Source organism: Bos indicus, chromosome 1, assembly GCF_029378745.1.
Source record: "Bos indicus isolate NIAB-ARS_2022 breed Sahiwal x Tharparkar chromosome 1, NIAB-ARS_B.indTharparkar_mat_pri_1.0, whole genome shotgun sequence".
Taxonomy (NCBI): domain Eukaryota; kingdom Metazoa; phylum Chordata; class Mammalia; order Artiodactyla; family Bovidae; genus Bos; species Bos indicus.
Genome location: NC_091760.1, coordinates 146,418,073 through 146,434,660, shown reverse-complemented (window position 1 = coordinate 146,434,660; position 16,588 = coordinate 146,418,073). Strand labels below are relative to the sequence as shown.

Here is a 16,588-nt window from a genome sequence, read left to right as displayed (position 1 = left end):
CAACAAGGACCTACTGTGTAGCACAGGGAACTCTACTCGATATCTTGTAATAATCTAAAAGGTGAAGAATCTGAAAAAGTATATACATTTGTGTGTGTGTGCATGTGTATAACTGAATCACTTTGCTATACATTTGAAACTAACACAACATTGTAAATTAATTATTTTATAATTAACAATCTGCATTGCAGGCAGATTCTTTATCATCTAAGACACCAGGGAAGCCCCAAATTAACTATACTTCAAAAGAAAAAAAAGAATCAAGGACCTACCTGAACTGATAAAAATGGCTATGAAAAGATGTCCAACATCATTAGTCATTAGGGAAATGCAAATAAAAACAAGATATCACCTCACATCTGTTATGATGGCTATTATTTAAAAAAATGAAAACAAGCATTGACAAGAATGTAGAAAAACTGAAACTCTCGTGCACTGCTGGCAGAAATGCACAATGCCACAGCCGCTGTGGAAAACGGTTCAGCAGTTCCTCAAAAGTTAAACACAGAATTATGTGACTCATCAACTGTTCCTAGATATACACAAAAAAATATCAAAAGCAGGGACTGAAACAAAAGCTCGTGCCCCAGTGTTCACAGCACCATTATGCCCAACAGCCAAAAGGAAGAGATGACCACTAACAGACACCCATCAACAGATGAACAGATAGACAAAATATGGTGTCTGCATACAAGGGAACAATATTATAAAAAGCCACCAACGTTGATACACACACTATGTGGATAGACCTTGAAGGCATGATGCTAAGTGACATAAGTCAGACACAAAACAACATATGTTGTATGATTCCTCTGAAATGAGATCCCTAGAGTAATCACAGAGGCAGAAGGTACAACAGTGGGTACCAGGGCTGGAGGGAGGGGGATGGGACTTACTTTTAACAAACACAGAATCTCTACTTGGGATGATGAACAGGTTTTGGAAATGGACAGTGGCCACAGTTGCACAATATTCTGAATGTGGTTAAGGCCACTAAACTGTACACTTAAAATGATTGAAATGGTAAATATTATGTTAAGCATATTTTTACCATACACAAAAAAGTATTAACAAAGAAAAGATACATTCCACATACCTGAAGAATTTGATTATTCTTCTCCTGTAGCTGCAGAGACAAAGATTCTTTCTCTTTTTCGTAAAGAGAATGTGCCTTCTCATGGTCAAGTTTATGTATCTCCTCTTTTTCATGCAAAGCAGCTTTCCTTTCACTTCCAAATTCACCCTGTACAAAAGTATACTATTAACAAAAAATGCCATTAAGTTATAAAATTATCCTAGCTCTATTTCTCTCCTGCTCACTAGAATTTAATTCAAACAAATACTCATTGATTCCGTACTCTGCATCAAGAGAAATGATCCAAAAGACCTAGGCCACTACCCTCAGTGAATATGCGTTCAAATGTGCTTATCACAGAGAATATAAAATAAAAAACAAACCAGTCTGCTACCTTTAACAGTCACATTAAGAAATTTCCGTCATCAGGGTATCGTGACCATTAAGATCTAATATATTTAGAAACCTAACTTCCTCTCATTTTAAAAGATAAACTCTGTTTCTTCTTAAATAATACATATTTTTTAATAATGCTCATCTGATTAGTAAGAATATATTAATGAAATAAGCTTTCTTTTTTTTTAAACTACAGAGGTAGTACTTTCAGAATGGCTGAATAGGGACCTCCAAAACATCACTCCTCTACACTGAGAACACTGGCAAAAACTGTCAAAAATCAGCTTCTTCAGAGCTCAGGAAATTAAAGTGTCATTAAAAACAAAGGCTGAGTCACCACAGAACAAGAAACTCTGGGACTTTTCTGGTGGTGCAGTGGTTGAGAATCTGCCTGCCAACACAAGGGACAAGGATTCAGTTCCTTGTCTGGGAAGATTCTACATGCTGAGGGGCAACTAAGCCTGTGTGCCACAACTCCTGAGCCCCCAGGCTGTAATTACTAAAGCCCGCATGCTGCAACCACTGAGCCCGCATCCTGCAACTACTCAAGTCCGCACGCCACAACTCCTGCGCCCACGCACCTCAGAGCCTGTGCTCTGCAACGGAGAAGCCGTGACAGTGAGAAGCCGGCGCGCCACAACTAGAGGACACGTGCACACAGCAAGGAAGGCCGAGAGCAGCCCCCAAATCGTAAAAGAACAGGACACTTCGGGTGGTTGAACCTGTCCTAACCGCATCACTCCAATCTTTGGGATCTCCTTGAAAATGCAGCCCAGGGCATCTCTGTGGTCCAGGGGTTAAGACTCAGTACTCTCACAACTTTGGGCTTGAATGTGACCCAAGGTTCAATCTCTGATCAGGAAACTAAGATCCTGCCACCCTCCCCCCCAATTTTTTATTTTTTTAAAGAAAATTCAGCCCAGCAGTCATGAGGGAAGGAGGAGGGACAGAATGGGTTTGCAGCTCCACCAAAGCAGCAACACCAACTGTCACTAACTGACCTGTCTGGCCAGCTCGTTGAAAAGCTCCATTCTCAAAGCTGGTTTTTATCTGATCTGAAGCAGAGTTCTCCTCAACAATCCTATTCCCAAGCCATTTGTCGAAAACAATTAGCAACCACTGTTCAACATCTCAGCAGCCTGAGGCAGTAACAACAACCGGAGCTAATAAGAGGGTGATCAAAAAACTTGAAGTGAAAGCTCAGGCAGAGATGTAAACTGCCTTCCAGAGCACTAAAGGGCCACCAGGACCAGAGCCCCACAGTAAAGAGATAAAATTATAAAATGAAACCAACAGACATTTTGAAGCTTAGAAGTACAATGACTGAAAGTTTCACTGGAGGCATTCAACAGCAGATTCAAGTGGGTAGAGGAATCAGCCAACATGAAGATTGGTCAAATTATTACTCAGATTATTCAGTCTGGGGAACAAAAATAAGGAGAAAAAAAAAAAAGAAGTAGGCTCAAAGGCATCTGGCACACCCACAGAGACCAACAAAGACATAATGAGAATCCTGGAGGAGAGGACAAAAGGAACGGAGCAGAACAAACACTGAAGATAACGTGGCCAAAACCTTTGCAAATGTGATGAAAAAATATTAATTTATACACAGAAGAAGCTCAATGAACTCCAAGCAGGATAAGCTCAGAGAGCCATACCTGGACACATCATAATCAAACTGTTGAAAGATAAAGAAAGTACTGAAAGCATCAAGAGGAGCAGCCCAACAAAAGGACTCCTCAACAGGACTACAGCCAGCTCACTCCTCATCAGGAAGTGAGAGTGGTAGTCGCTCGGTCGTGTCCGACTCTCTGAGACCCCACAGACTGCAGCCTGACAGGTTTCTCTGTCCATGGACTTCTCCAGGCCAGGATTCTGGAGTGGGTAGCCGTTCCCTTCTCCAGGGGATCTTCCTGACCTAGGGATCAAACCCAGGTCTCCTGTATTGCAGGCAGATTCTTCTTTACCATCTGAGCCACCAAGGAAGCCCTTCTCATCAGAAACCAGAAGCCGAATGGCAGCAGGATGCCTTGTTCACAGTGCTGAAAGCCAAATAATGTCAACCAAGAATTCCATATCCAGGAAATGATCTTTCTAAATGAAGGAGAAATGACGACATTCATAGATAAATAAAAACAGAATTAATCACTAACAGACCTTCCTGTGAAAAAACACTAAAGAGAGTCCTTCAGGCTAAAATGAAAGGAAACTAGACATTAACTTGAATACACAAGAATAAATAAAGAACACTGGGAAACGTTACTATACATGTAAACATAAAAAACAAAATAAATGCAGTTTTTATTTAAGTCTTTTTCTCTCCTGTGATTTAGAGGACAACTGCATAAAGCAGTAAGCACAAAGTGTGAGCAGACATTCTTTGTATGACATCATCAGCACAAAGGAGGAAGGCGGGGGGACGGGAGCTGTGCAGAAGGGTAGCTGTACAAACCATTAAAATCAAGCTGGTATTAATCTGAACTACACTGCTATATGGAGAGAGAAGAAAGCCTTCGTAAGTGATCAATGCAAAGAAATAGAGCAAAACAACAGAGATCTCTTCAAGAAAATCAGAGATACCAAGGGAATATTTCATGCAAAGATGGACACAATAAAGGACAGAAACAGTATGGACCTAACAGAAGCTGAAGATAAAAGAATAGGTGGCAGGAATACACAGAAAAACTATACAAAAAAGATCTTAATGACATGGATAACCACAATGGTGTGATCACTCACCTAGAGCCAGACATCCTGGAGTGCAAAGTCAAGTGGGCCTTGGGAAACATCACTATGAACAAAGCTAATGTGGGTGATGAAATTCCAGCTGAGCTATTTTAAATCCTAAAAGATGATGCTGTGAAAGTGCTACACTCAATATGCCAGCAAATTTGGAAAACTCAGCAGTGGCCACAGGACTGGAAAAGGTCAGTTTTCATTCCAATTCCAAAGAAAGGCAATGCCAAAGAATGTTCAGACTACTGCACAACTGAACCCACCTCACACGCTAGCAAAGTAATATGCAAAATTCTCCAAGCAAGGCTTCAATAGTACATGAACCAAGAACTTCCAGATGTTCAAGCTGATTTGGAAAAGGCAGGCAAACCAGAGATCAAATTGCCAACATCTGCTGGATCATCGAAAGAACAAGAGAATTCCAGAAAAACATCTACTTCTGCTTTATTGACTATGCCAAAGGCTTTGACTGTGTGGATCACAATAAACTGCGGAAAATTCTTTAAGAGATAGGAATACCAGACCACATTACCTAACTCCTGGAAAATCTGTGTGTAGATCAAGAAGCAACAGTTAAAACCAGACATGGAAAAACAGACTGGTGCCAAACTGGGCAAGGAATATGACAAGGCTGTATACTGTCACACTGCTTATTTAACTTGTATGAAGAGTACATCATCGAAATGCTGGGCTGGATGAAGCACAAGCTAGAATCAAGATTGCTGGGAGAAACATCAATAACCTCAGATATGCAGATGATACCACCCTTACGGCAGAAAGTGAATAAGAACTAAAGAGCCTCTTGATGAAAGCGTAAGAGGAGAGTGAAAAAGCTGGCTTAAAACTCAACATTCGAATGTCCACTGAGTCGATGATGCCATCCAACCATGCCATCTTCTGTCTCCCCCGTCTCCTGCTCTCAATCTTTCCCAGCATCAGGATCTTTTCCAATGAATCGGCTTAAGGACCTAAGGGCGGGGCCTAAGCGATGAGTGGAAACCTTTTCTGACCTGGGTCAGGCCTTAGGAGTCCAACTTTTTGCAGAGCCTCAGGTCAGACCTGGGCACCAAGGCGCCCATGAGGATGGGGCCTAGTCAGAGGGCAAGCTCTATAGTGGGCCGGGCCCTTAGCGTTCAGCTCCTTTGAGAGACGTCTACTAGCGGTGACTGAGGGATTGGGGGTTCAGAGCCATAGCTGTGGTCTGAAGCGACGGGGACCAAGTTAGGTGGGAGGGCACTTCCCTGCTGAACCGCAAAGCTTAGGGTCATCACGTCTGCTTTAAAGCAGGGTTTCAAGACAAGGGACAGTGGCTGAGGCCCAGGGCTGAGTGGGGGGTGAACACAAATGGCCTTGAAGTCCTCATACATGAAGTCATGTCCGAGCAACAGCTGAAGACCTAAAATCAGCCCCGCCCCCACCCCCACCCCCCCGCCCCCCCGCCCCGGGCCCCTTTAACGACTTCCCACCATGCACTGGGAAGTCGACATCCATTGTGGTGGGCAAACCAGGATTTGCTCTAACACACACAGTGGCATTCTGCGAATAAGCCGTGGGTCAGGGCCTGGAATTCATGGTATAAAAAAAAAAAAAAATAAATAAAACTCAACATTCAAAAAACGAAAATCATGGCATCCAGTCGCATCACTTCATAGCAAATAGATGGGAAACAATCAAAACAGTGAGACTTTGTTTTCTTGGGCTCCCAAATCACTACAGATGGTGACCACAGCCATGAAATTAAAAGATGCTTGTTCTTTGGAAGAAAAGCTATGACCAACCTAAACACTATAGTAAAAAGCAGAGACATTACTTTGCCAACAAAGGTCTGTCTAGTCAAAGCTATGGTTTTTCCCGTAGTCATGTATGGATGTAAGAGCTGGACCATAAAGAAAGCTAAGCACAGAAGAATTAATGTTTTTGAACTGTGGTGTTGGAGTAGACTTTTGAGAGTCCCTTGGACTGCAAGAAGATCAAATCAGTCAATCCTAAAGGAAATCAGTCCTACATATTCATTGGAAGGACTGATGCTGAAGCTGAAGCTCCAATACTTTGGCCACCTGATTCGAAGAACTGACTCACTGGAAAAGACTCTGATGCTGGGAAAGATTGAAGGCAGGAGGAGAAGGGGATGACAGAGGATGAGATGGTTGGATGGTATCAGCAACTTGATGGACAAGAGTTTGAGCAAGCTCTGGGAGGGTGATGGACAGGGAAGCCTGGCGTGCTGCAGTCTGTGGGGTGGCAAAGAGTCCGACATGACTGAGCAACTGAACTGAACTGATATATACAGATAAACATCAAGGAAATTAAAATGGAAGAAGGCAGTAATGGAGGACTAGAGGAACAGAAGAGACAAGACACACAGAAAACAAACCGCCAAGTAGTGACACGTATGATCTAGAACCCATTATTCCAGGTGAGAGAAATCAAACACAAAACACCACATATCGTACGATTTGATTTCAATAAAATGTCCAGAAAAGGCAAATCTACAGACACAGAAATTAGACTGGTGGTTGCGGGGGCTGGGAGAGGAGACAGACTGCTAATGGGTAGGGGGTTTCTTTTCTGGTGATACAAATGTTTTGGAATAAGATACAACTTTGTGAATATACTAAAAACCACTGTACTGTATACTTCAAAAAGAGAGCTTTTTATGATCTCAACAAAGCTGCAATCTAAAACAAAACAAACCCACAGTAAAAATCATTGTGAGTAGTGAAAATCACTTATGTGCAGAGTTCCTTTCCTGGAAATAGGCTCATTAAAGAAGAAAAGGCTTGATGTGGCAGCTGCTGAGTCACCAAAGCAAGATCATGAAGGGGACTCCAACTTCCCCAGATTTATACACAGCTGACTCTCAAAGATGGTGCTGAACCATGACATTCAACCTATACACATGCCACGAGGCATGCAGGATCTAGTCCCCTGACCAGGGATCAAACCTGTGCCCCCTGCACTGGGAGTGCAGAGTCTTAACCACTGACCACCAGGGAAGTCCCACAGATTTTGTTTCAACAGTAAATACGCAATCCAGGCGGCTGAATCTGGGGATTCAGAGCAATGACAGATATGGAGGAACCACATATACTGAGGGCCAACTATAAATGACATACAGATTTTCGACTGTGTAGAGCATCAGCGCTGCTAACCCCATGTTGCTTAAGGAACAACTACTTAATGACAATTTCTAAGCAGTAAAAGATAGACTAACTAGCCACTTTAAATATAAAAATGAATGAAAAAAGATGCCTAAAAACCTTCGGTTTCTAAAACAATGAAAATATGCTTTAATTCTGCATACCAAAATTAATTTAGACTAAAATATTCTTTGCAGATGAGGAAAGATAACCATAAAACGGAACTATGGCTCCTGACCCAGTACCTGTAACAGTGCAACCTGCTGCTCCAGTGAGGCTTCTGGCTTACGCTCCAGCAGCTCCAGCTCCTCTTCCTGCCCCGCCTGGGGAGCTGAGCACTGGGCCTCGGGTTCCTGCTGAGCAGGAAGCAAGGTCAACCTGAGCCACGAGCACGTACGTGGGTATGTGGCAGGCTGCAGCTCACACTTATTCCACGTGTTTTCACTGTGACGATGCACAGGACCTCCCTACACACCAGTGTTCCACAGGCTGCCTGAGTAAACTCTGTTTTACAGATTGAACTCTGTTCAATCTGCTATGTGCTAAATGGTAAAGTCAATAGAAGAAGTTTCTAAGAAGCTATTTTCAGGTTTTTCTAAAAATCCACAGAATTCTATGGGAAATGTGATATATATTTTAATCATAAAAAAACAGATACACCAACAGAAGAAAAAATAAGCAGTACTGTCCAAAGAACACCAACGCAGTATTAAAAACAAATTCAACTAATAATTGAAGACATTCAAAGTATATCAAAAACAACCACAGGTCTCTTACTGTTTTAAAAAACCCTATGAACAGAGCATTTGCTTTGCCAGAAAAAGCGAGGCTGCCTGAGCAACCAACAGTGAGCACACGACAGCTGACGCCCACTTTCCTTCCCTGCTCTGCGTCACCAACATAAGAGAGACTTCTGCATGGGACACTTATCTCTAAAAAAGGAAATCAGGCTTACGTGTTCAGAGAACTATTCTCACAATCAAACTCCAGAGAGAAGTAACCTGCAAAGTAAACAATCTCACAGCCCTGGGTAAACAACTCTTCTGATGAGTGACACTGCTTCTCAAACAGGTGTGAGATATTTGTGGCCCAGATAAAACCCGCTCACAGAGGAAGAACAGCGCGTCCCTGCTATTTTGGGAACAATGACCACGGCACCCGGGAGACACCCAGCAAGGCTTCATCGAGTATCTGTCTGCAAGGACAGCCTGCGGGAAGAGGGCAGAAGGTGGCAAATACTGCCTGCAAATATCCTCCCAGCCCAGGTACAGACACGGACTATCCTCCCTGCCCGGGTGTAGACACGGACTATCCTCCTGTCCTGAGTGTAGACACAACCTGAACTATTCTCTGGGCCCATGTGCAGACACGGGCATGAACTATTCTCCGGGCCCGTGTGCAGACATGGGCATGAACTATTCTCCGGGCCCGTGTGCAGACATGGGCATGAACTATTCTCCGGGCCCGTGTGCAGACATGGGCATGAACTATTCTCCGGGCCCGTGTGCAGACATGGGCATGAACTATTCTCCGGGCCCGTGTGCAGACATGGGCATGAACTATTCTCCGGGCCCGTGTGCAGACATGGGCATGAACTATTCTCCGGGCCCGTGTGCAGACATGGGCATGAACTATTCTCCGGGCCCGTGTGCAGACATGGGCATGAACTATTCTCCGGGCCCGTGTGCAGACATGGGCATGAACTATTCTCCGGGCCCGTGTGCAGACATGGGCATGAACTATTCTCCGGGCCCGTGTGCAGACATGGGCATGAACTATTCTCCGGGCCCGTGTGCAGACATGGGCATGAACTATTCTCCGGGCCCGTGTGCAGACATGGGCATGAACTATTCTCCGGGCCCGTGTGTAGACATGGGCATGAACTATTCTCCCAGCCCAGGTGTAGACATGGGCATGAACTATTCTCCCAGCCCAGGTGTAGACAAGGGCATGAACTGTTCTCCCGGCCCAGATGTGGATGTGGGCATGAACTATTCTCCTGTCCCATGTGTAGATCTGGACCAGAACTGTTCTCCCACCCCTGCCTGTATCCCAATTTGACCTACCCCAGAAAGAAACTGGATCTCAGGCTGGATCTGTGATGAAATTAAGAGGTCACTATTAATTCTGCAGGGCAGCATGGAGCATGCTTCTGGTATATTTGGGTGGCTTGATGCACTGAGCATGGCATGTACCCCGTGGGCAGTCCCGTCCTGAACTATTCTCTGTTTCTGTTGAAATTTTCTCCAAAGCAAAGTTAAAATGGGAAGAAATGGCATATCTCACCTCCCCACAAACCCAGCTGTTTTCTCATGTGAGATGAGCGAGACAAAAAGGTCACTTAAGACAGTATCTAATGCTTAAATATCCCTCCTAGCAAAGGGATGATGTACTTCAACACACAACTAGAGAAATACTCCCCGAGTGCTCTCAATGCTTGAACAAGAGTCTACACACAGGTACAAAAGTTTTGGCCAAGGAGCACGCGTGACATGTGCGTCACCAACAGGCAACAGGACAGGCAGGGTGAATGAACAGGAACCACAGTTTCCTGGAGGGAAGGGTCTTCAGCCAGTAAATAAACCTCTCAGCAGGTGTGAGGCCCGCCCGGCACCCACTCCACACGGACTTCATGCAAGACCCTCGGCACTGTGATGGAGAGAAGCTTCTGAGGCCCAGCGGCTCTGTGATGTCACCAGCACCCCTGTGGGGGCCAGGGTCTGACCCCTAGGTCATTCCTGAAGCCACCAGTGCCCAGAAGGAGGCGCACTACCCACCCACAGCCACCCCTCTGCGAGGGGCACCCCCTGTGGGGCCTCCTGTCGCTGCATCATAGTCACGTGACCGTCCCTGAGACCCTGCCAGGCTGCATGGTACTGCTGCCCAGGGAGCAGGACCCTGGCATGTGCCCTGCCCTCCTCCGGGGGCCACATCCACAGGTCACTGCACCCCACACCCTCACCCCTCATGCCTCCTATGAGCACATTTTACACTAATGAAATAAAGGCACGGTTTAAAACACACGGTTTTCCCATGTATGAGACACGCTTCTCCCTCTCAATGTTCTTTCAAAACTTTATTTTCTTCAAACCCTATAAACTGAAGGAATCCAGTTTAAATCCACGGGTTGGGAACAAAGCCCCTTCCCCAAGTACCCTTCTGCCTGGGAGGAACGGAAGCTGACAGCTGATGGCTCAGAAGCCGACCAGCCTGGGGGCACCTCAACCCAGGGACACCTGCCCTGGGCTGCACCCAGGGAGGCCCAGAGGCTCACGACCCCACGAGAGCCTGCCCAGCCCTCCTGGAACTCACTCACGGTCTCGCCCACAGACCACACAGGACAGGCAGAGCCAACGTCTGAAGTGAAACCCCACCCCCTCCACAGGTTAGGTTGCCCTTTTCCTCCCATCCTTAGACAACCTGAACCACAGCAGAGGACGAAACCCTCCTGGGAACATCCCCTCGTACGTAAAGCACGTCTCAGTTGGAAACGAAAATTCTGGTATCTGTGTTTCCGCAAGGCTGAGGTTTCCTGCTTTGCGACCTGGAATACCTACTTGTGACGTGACAAAGCACGAAGTCACCAGAACAGGACCGTTTCTGAGGGCCGGGCACGCACATCTGCCGAGTCAGTGCAGAGCAATGTGCCCCCACGCTGACTTCAACTTCTAACCAACTAAATACGTCCTGCTCACAACGCACGGGACCAGGGGCCTGCAGACAAGGCAAGCCTGGTGTTGGCAGGGCCACAGGGCCACCTCCAGAGAGCACCCACCACGGGGACAATCGCTGCCTGACACAGACCGCCCCAGACATAAGACAAAGTGCTCTACCTCACAGAAACAACACAAGCCCCAGGGAGGACACTGAACCCACTGCAAGCTCACAGGAAACGCCACACGTGGGCACCAGCTGCCAGAAGTCTTCACCAAGGAGCTGCAACCAAAAAATGCCATAAAACTCACTGTTCTGTACCTGCCTCACCAGGAAACCCATGACTGGTGAGCGGCAGTGGGCAGAGGGCAGGGGCACCAGACAGACACGCGTGCAGCTGACACGAGCGGCTCCTAGGGAAGGGCAAAGTCCCTGTCCCCACCCCACCCACACACCTCACCTTGCAAGCCATGGACAGCCGGACGGCTCTCATGCCCTCCTGGGGCTCCACGCTCCCACCCCCTCTCAGGCTGTCCTCTGCAGGCTGAGGCTCTTCAGCACATCGCAGCTCCAGCAGCTCCAGCACCTGGGTCAAGACCGCGTGGTGAGCCACATCCTCCTTCTGCAGCCGCTCCTCCAGGTCCAGGCGCAGCAGCTCCAGGGCCTGCCGGTGCCTGCCCTGCACAGCCTGCAGCTCAGACAGGTACTGCAAGCGCAGAGCATCCAGGTGTGACGCATGTCTGGCCTCCAACACATTGATGTCAGCAGCGTGTTTCACCTGCAACTCGGCCTCACGCGCCTCTGCCAAGGCCAACCGCTCACGCTCTAACGAGGACCTCAGCGCGTCCACCTCGGCCTGGTGCCTGGTCTCCAGTTCCGCGGTCAGGGACAGGATATGCCGCTGGTGCCCCTCCTGGAGGAGCCGCAGCTCGTGCGCATGCTGCTCCTGGGCCTCCCGCAGGAAGGCATCTTGCTCTGCGGCCAGTTTCTCTGTGATCGCTCTACGTTCTTCCAAAAACCTGAGACAACAAGCCAAGTGAACACAGAGCCATCACGTAGCCACAAGAGCACCGCTGGGGAGCCCGCTGCCAGGGGAAAGGCCACCCTGCCCGGATCCCGCCTGTTCTCCCTCCTCCCTGGGCACCACCACCAGCCGCGAGCCAACAGGGAAGGGCTCACAAAGCCAGAAGAGCTCAGGCCAGAGCCCAGCATCCCCGGCCACAAACTAGAGTGCAGGGCGCAGCCCCAGCCAGAAATCACAGATACTGCAGGAAGCAGTATCTGATCGCCACTCGGCCAAGAGAAGACCTCAACAGGGAAGGGGTGGCATGCCCTACAGGAGCCCCAGGGCTGCAAAGAGTGTTCAGAAGACTCAGAAACCAGCTTCCACAGGGTGACTCGGGCATGAGGCAGTGGGACTGGCTGGGAGCAGAGTCAGGAGGCACACAGAGCCCCAGCAGGAACAGGGGAGACTCTGCACAGGTGCTGTGACACACCAGGCGAATGACAAGAGCTGGGACATGTCTCAGGTACCAACTGCCCACCAGCCACCATGACAGCCTCTCCACAGATGAGCCCACGAGGAGGATACTAAGGTCTCGTGAGCCTGCCCATAGCATCTGTGTCCATCCAGCTCACATGGTGGGTCAGGGTTTGAACTCAACCCTCAGACCCCAGGCCAGGAGTCTGTGCACCTGCCTCGAGACACTGGGGAGCAGATGACACACAAGAAGCAGCTCCAACGATCCCAGCACTCATCACCCACCCCTGGGCACTACAGCCCAGGTCTGCAAAGAGGCAGCAGACCAACATCATCCTAGGCCTACTTAAAAACTTCAGGGAAGTATGTACATAGTTGAGAAATGCTGTTCATTTTTTTAATGAGTTTAAAAAACACAAAAATTCATGAATAAGCCACACAATCTTAGGATAAAAAGGCTGAAGTTCTGCTACTAAAAAACTAAAACGTGCAAAGAACACACACGCTTGTCAAAGATGCACACGTGGCCACATGGCTCATGGAACACAGGCCCCACAGAAAGGATAGGGATGCCATTCCTGCCAGAGGCCTGCAGCCCTGAGAGCCACACACACCCTCCCGGGGGTCTGCCTCACCCTCCTGGAGACCCGCCTCACCCTTGGGGGGCTCAGGGAGGGGACCTGCCTTGCCTCACTGGCCAGGCGGGTAGGCGGCTCTGAACATAACAGGCTGCTATACGGATGGCACCCACCTGCTCTGGGCCACCTTCAGCTGGAGGGCGCAGTCCTCCTTTAGGTGGAGAATGGCGAGCTCCTGGTCCTGGGCCCCAGGGGCCGGGCTGCAGCCCAGCTCCCGGCCACAATGGCTGCACCGCAGAGACTCGTCTCCGGTGAGTCCGAGTTCTAGCTGCCGCAGGCGGCCCTGTTGTTCCACCAGTGACCCCTCCAGGTCCAGGATCTGAGCTGCCTGCTGGTCCTGAAGTTGCCTCATTTCGGATTCTCGAAGCTCAAACCTGTTCATCATGGACCGCTTCTCAGACTCCACCTGTTCTCGCAGGTCAAGGAGCATCTTTGTCAGCTTCTCTTCGGCCCCTCTCCGCAGGTCCTCACTTGTAACTTTCCACTCAGCCTCTCTCTCCCTGAGTTCCTGTTTTATTTGCTCAATCCTCTCCTCAGCACTCTTTAGCTCTTCCTGGTGAGCTTCAACTAAATTCTGTTTCACCTGCAACCACACAATTTTTTTTAAGAAGAAGAAATTAAATGAAAAGATCACTGGCCACAAAAACCCAAATCCATCTCTGAAGACAGAGAAGCTCTGTCAGCTATTAATAGAAGCACTAGTCCTACAGTGCTGGGCTGGATGAAGCACAAGCTGGAATGAAGATTGCTGGGAGAAATATCAATAACCTCAGACATGCAGATGACACCACACTTATTGTAAAAAGCAAAGAGGAACTAAAGAGCCTCTTGATGAAGGTGAAAAAGTTGGCTTAAAAGTCAACATTCAGAAAACTAAGATCATGGCACCTGGTCCCATCACTTCATGGCAAATAGATGGGGAAACAATGGAAACAGTGAGAGACTTTCTTCTCGCGGGCTCCAAAATCACTGCTGATGGTGAGTACCGCCAGGAAATTAAAAAACACTTGCTCCTTGGAAGAAAAGCTATAACCAACCTAGACAGCATATTGAAAAGCAGAGACATTACTTTGCCAACAAAGGTCCATCTAGTCAAGGCTATGGTTTTTCCAGTGGTCATGTATGGATATGAGAGTTGGACTGTGAAGAAAGCTGAGTGCCAAAGAATTAACGCTTTTGAAGTGTGGTGTTGGAGAAGACTATTGAGAGTCCCCTGGACTGCAAGGAGATCAAACCATTCAATCCTAGAGGAAATCAGTCCCGAATATTCACTGGAAGGACTGATGTTGAAGCTGAAGCTCTGATACTTTGGCCACCTGACGTGAAGAGCTGACTCATTAGAAAAGACCCTGAAAGATCAAAGGCACGAGGAGAAGGGGACAACAGAGGACGAGATGGTTGCATGGCATCACCAACTCGATGGGCATGAGTCTGAGCAAGCTCCAGGAGATGCTGAAGGACAGAGAAGCCTGGCATGCTGCAGTCCATGGGGTCGCAAAGAGCTGTACACAACTAAGTGACTGAACAACACAGTCCCACAACATACGTGAACAGAGCGATGGGAGTGTTTCTCACGCTGATGGGAATGATGGAGACTAAAAGGCACAAATCTAAGACTATCTGGCTATGTTAACCGTGTCCATTGCCCAGCATCTGGCCCCAACTGTTACCTCTAGGGCTGGCAGGTCTGGACACAGTCAAAGGGGGGCCTCCTCTGCAGTGTCAAGACCAGCTCAGGGGCTCAGACATGAGAGGGACCTCCCATCAAGGGGAGGCGACCCCCCTCCCTCAGCAGAACCACTACCAGGCAGCACAGCTCACAGGTGAGCAACAGACAGTAAGGCCAAGCCTCTGGACTTGCACCACGAACGATCCAGGTTCTAGAAGGGACCTGAGCAAGAGGCTGGTGAGCTGAAACCAACAGTCTTAAAGGTGTTGTATGAAAAGGGACACGAACCAGAAAGCTGCACGCACAAATATCCTAATTTTCAAAACAGGAAAGAAAGTAGGTCAGCATACTGATCAATCATTGAGAAGAAACAAAACAAAACCAGAAAGGTCTGTCAAACTGACCTCAACCAGTTATTCAAGTCATTACACTTTAGGGCCTGCTCTTGGTGACAGCTGAGAGTCAGCTCTAATCAGAGGAAACAATTGCAGGCTCTGGATAAGATCCAGGAGATCCAGGGCTAGGGGTCCCGACACCCAGAGTAAAGAAATGCCCTGGGTGACCAACCCACCTGTGCCATGGCCATGCACCTGGAAATGCTCCTTGTTTGAACCAGAAGAGCCGGGAAGTGAGGGGGAAGCGCACCAGGACAGGGCAGGAGGTGCCGGAATCCAGCCCAATTCTGAGGCTGGTGCCTGGTCATATACGAGCAGAAGGTCATATAGGACAGAAGACAGACACAGACCAGCCCAGAAGGCCTAAGCGCACACGTTGGCCCAACACGGAGAAGAAGGGGAGGCCGCTGCCTCTGAAGGGGTCAGGGGCAGCCTCCTGGGACTGAGCCCTTGACCCGTGGGGTTGGCACTAATTCCAGGTAGATACAGTCAAAGGTAAAAAGTAAAATGGACAAAAGAAGATGCTGCATCAAAGAAAACACACTGCACCGGTCAGAGAGCAGGTAGATTTCAGCACAAAGAAACTACACCAGAAACGGGGCATTTCACTCATGATGAAAGCCTGATTTCCCAAGAAGACACAATGACCATAAAGGTGCAGTTCACACAACTCCAAAACACAGTAAACACCGTGAGAGCTAAATGGAGAGAGAGCTCGCTCCACATTCCTCTCGACAGTTCACACGAGGAGATCAAACAGTGGCCCAGGAAGTACTCAGACACTTGAACGTAAAAATCCATCAAGCAGAGTCTGTCCTTCAGGGACCCCCTGTGAGGCTGCAGGCCTTCACATGCCCATCCTCACGCCCAGCGCGTGAGTAGGGGGACAACACGTGATCTGCCCGTGAAACTCGGCCTCGATGGAGGAGGACCCGGGACAGCATCACAGGGAGGAGGAGCGGGGCAGCCACAGAACTGCCCAGATGGCCACCCTGGGCCTTGCAGAAGAAACACTGAGACAGTCACCTCAACTCCACGTCTCCAGGCCTCGGCGAGGCCACTAGTAATTTAGGGGAGGCACCTAAGCTGTGGGCCGGGGTCTCATCACTGCATGTGCACGGCTGCAAGTCTCAGTCAATGGAGAGAGCCTGGCAGCTGGAACAGCACAGAAGACGCAATGGACAAGGCCTGAAGGTGGCTTTGCCACCCACCCTGGCACCCCTATGAGGACCCGGTCAGTTCCCCTAAGCCTGCAGCCTCTCTAAGAGTTAGGATTACACAGTTGGGTCCGAGCTTAGGTGGCAGCCCATCCCGACCCAAGGGAGGCACCCAGCAAACACTGCTGCAGGGCAGAGGGTGGCGCTGACCTTGGGGCTCGTGCTGACCTGGCCAGTTCACATGTGGC

At 48.5% G+C, this 16,588-nt stretch overlaps 1 protein-coding gene across 4 annotated transcripts in view; it reads right to left on the bottom strand.

The window, feature by feature from the left end:
• PCNT (pericentrin) overlaps window positions 1–16,588 on the bottom strand; it is a 105,603-nt gene that overhangs the window by 63,663 nt on the left and 25,352 nt on the right. For 2 of the 4 annotated variants that reach the window (XM_070796371.1, XM_070796361.1), the window contains exons 13-16: window positions 13,233–13,702; window positions 11,462–12,020; window positions 7,593–7,703; window positions 1,097–1,243 (exon numbers count right to left, since the gene is read on the bottom strand). In XM_070796371.1, the coding sequence (XP_070652472.1) occupies window positions 1,097–1,243; window positions 7,593–7,703; window positions 11,462–12,020; window positions 13,233–13,702 (1,287 nt within the window). The remainder of the gene's footprint in view (window positions 1–1,096; window positions 1,244–7,592; window positions 7,704–11,461; window positions 12,021–13,232; window positions 13,703–16,588) is intronic. The other 2 variants (XM_070796357.1, XM_070796364.1) reach the window with 2 other exon arrangements.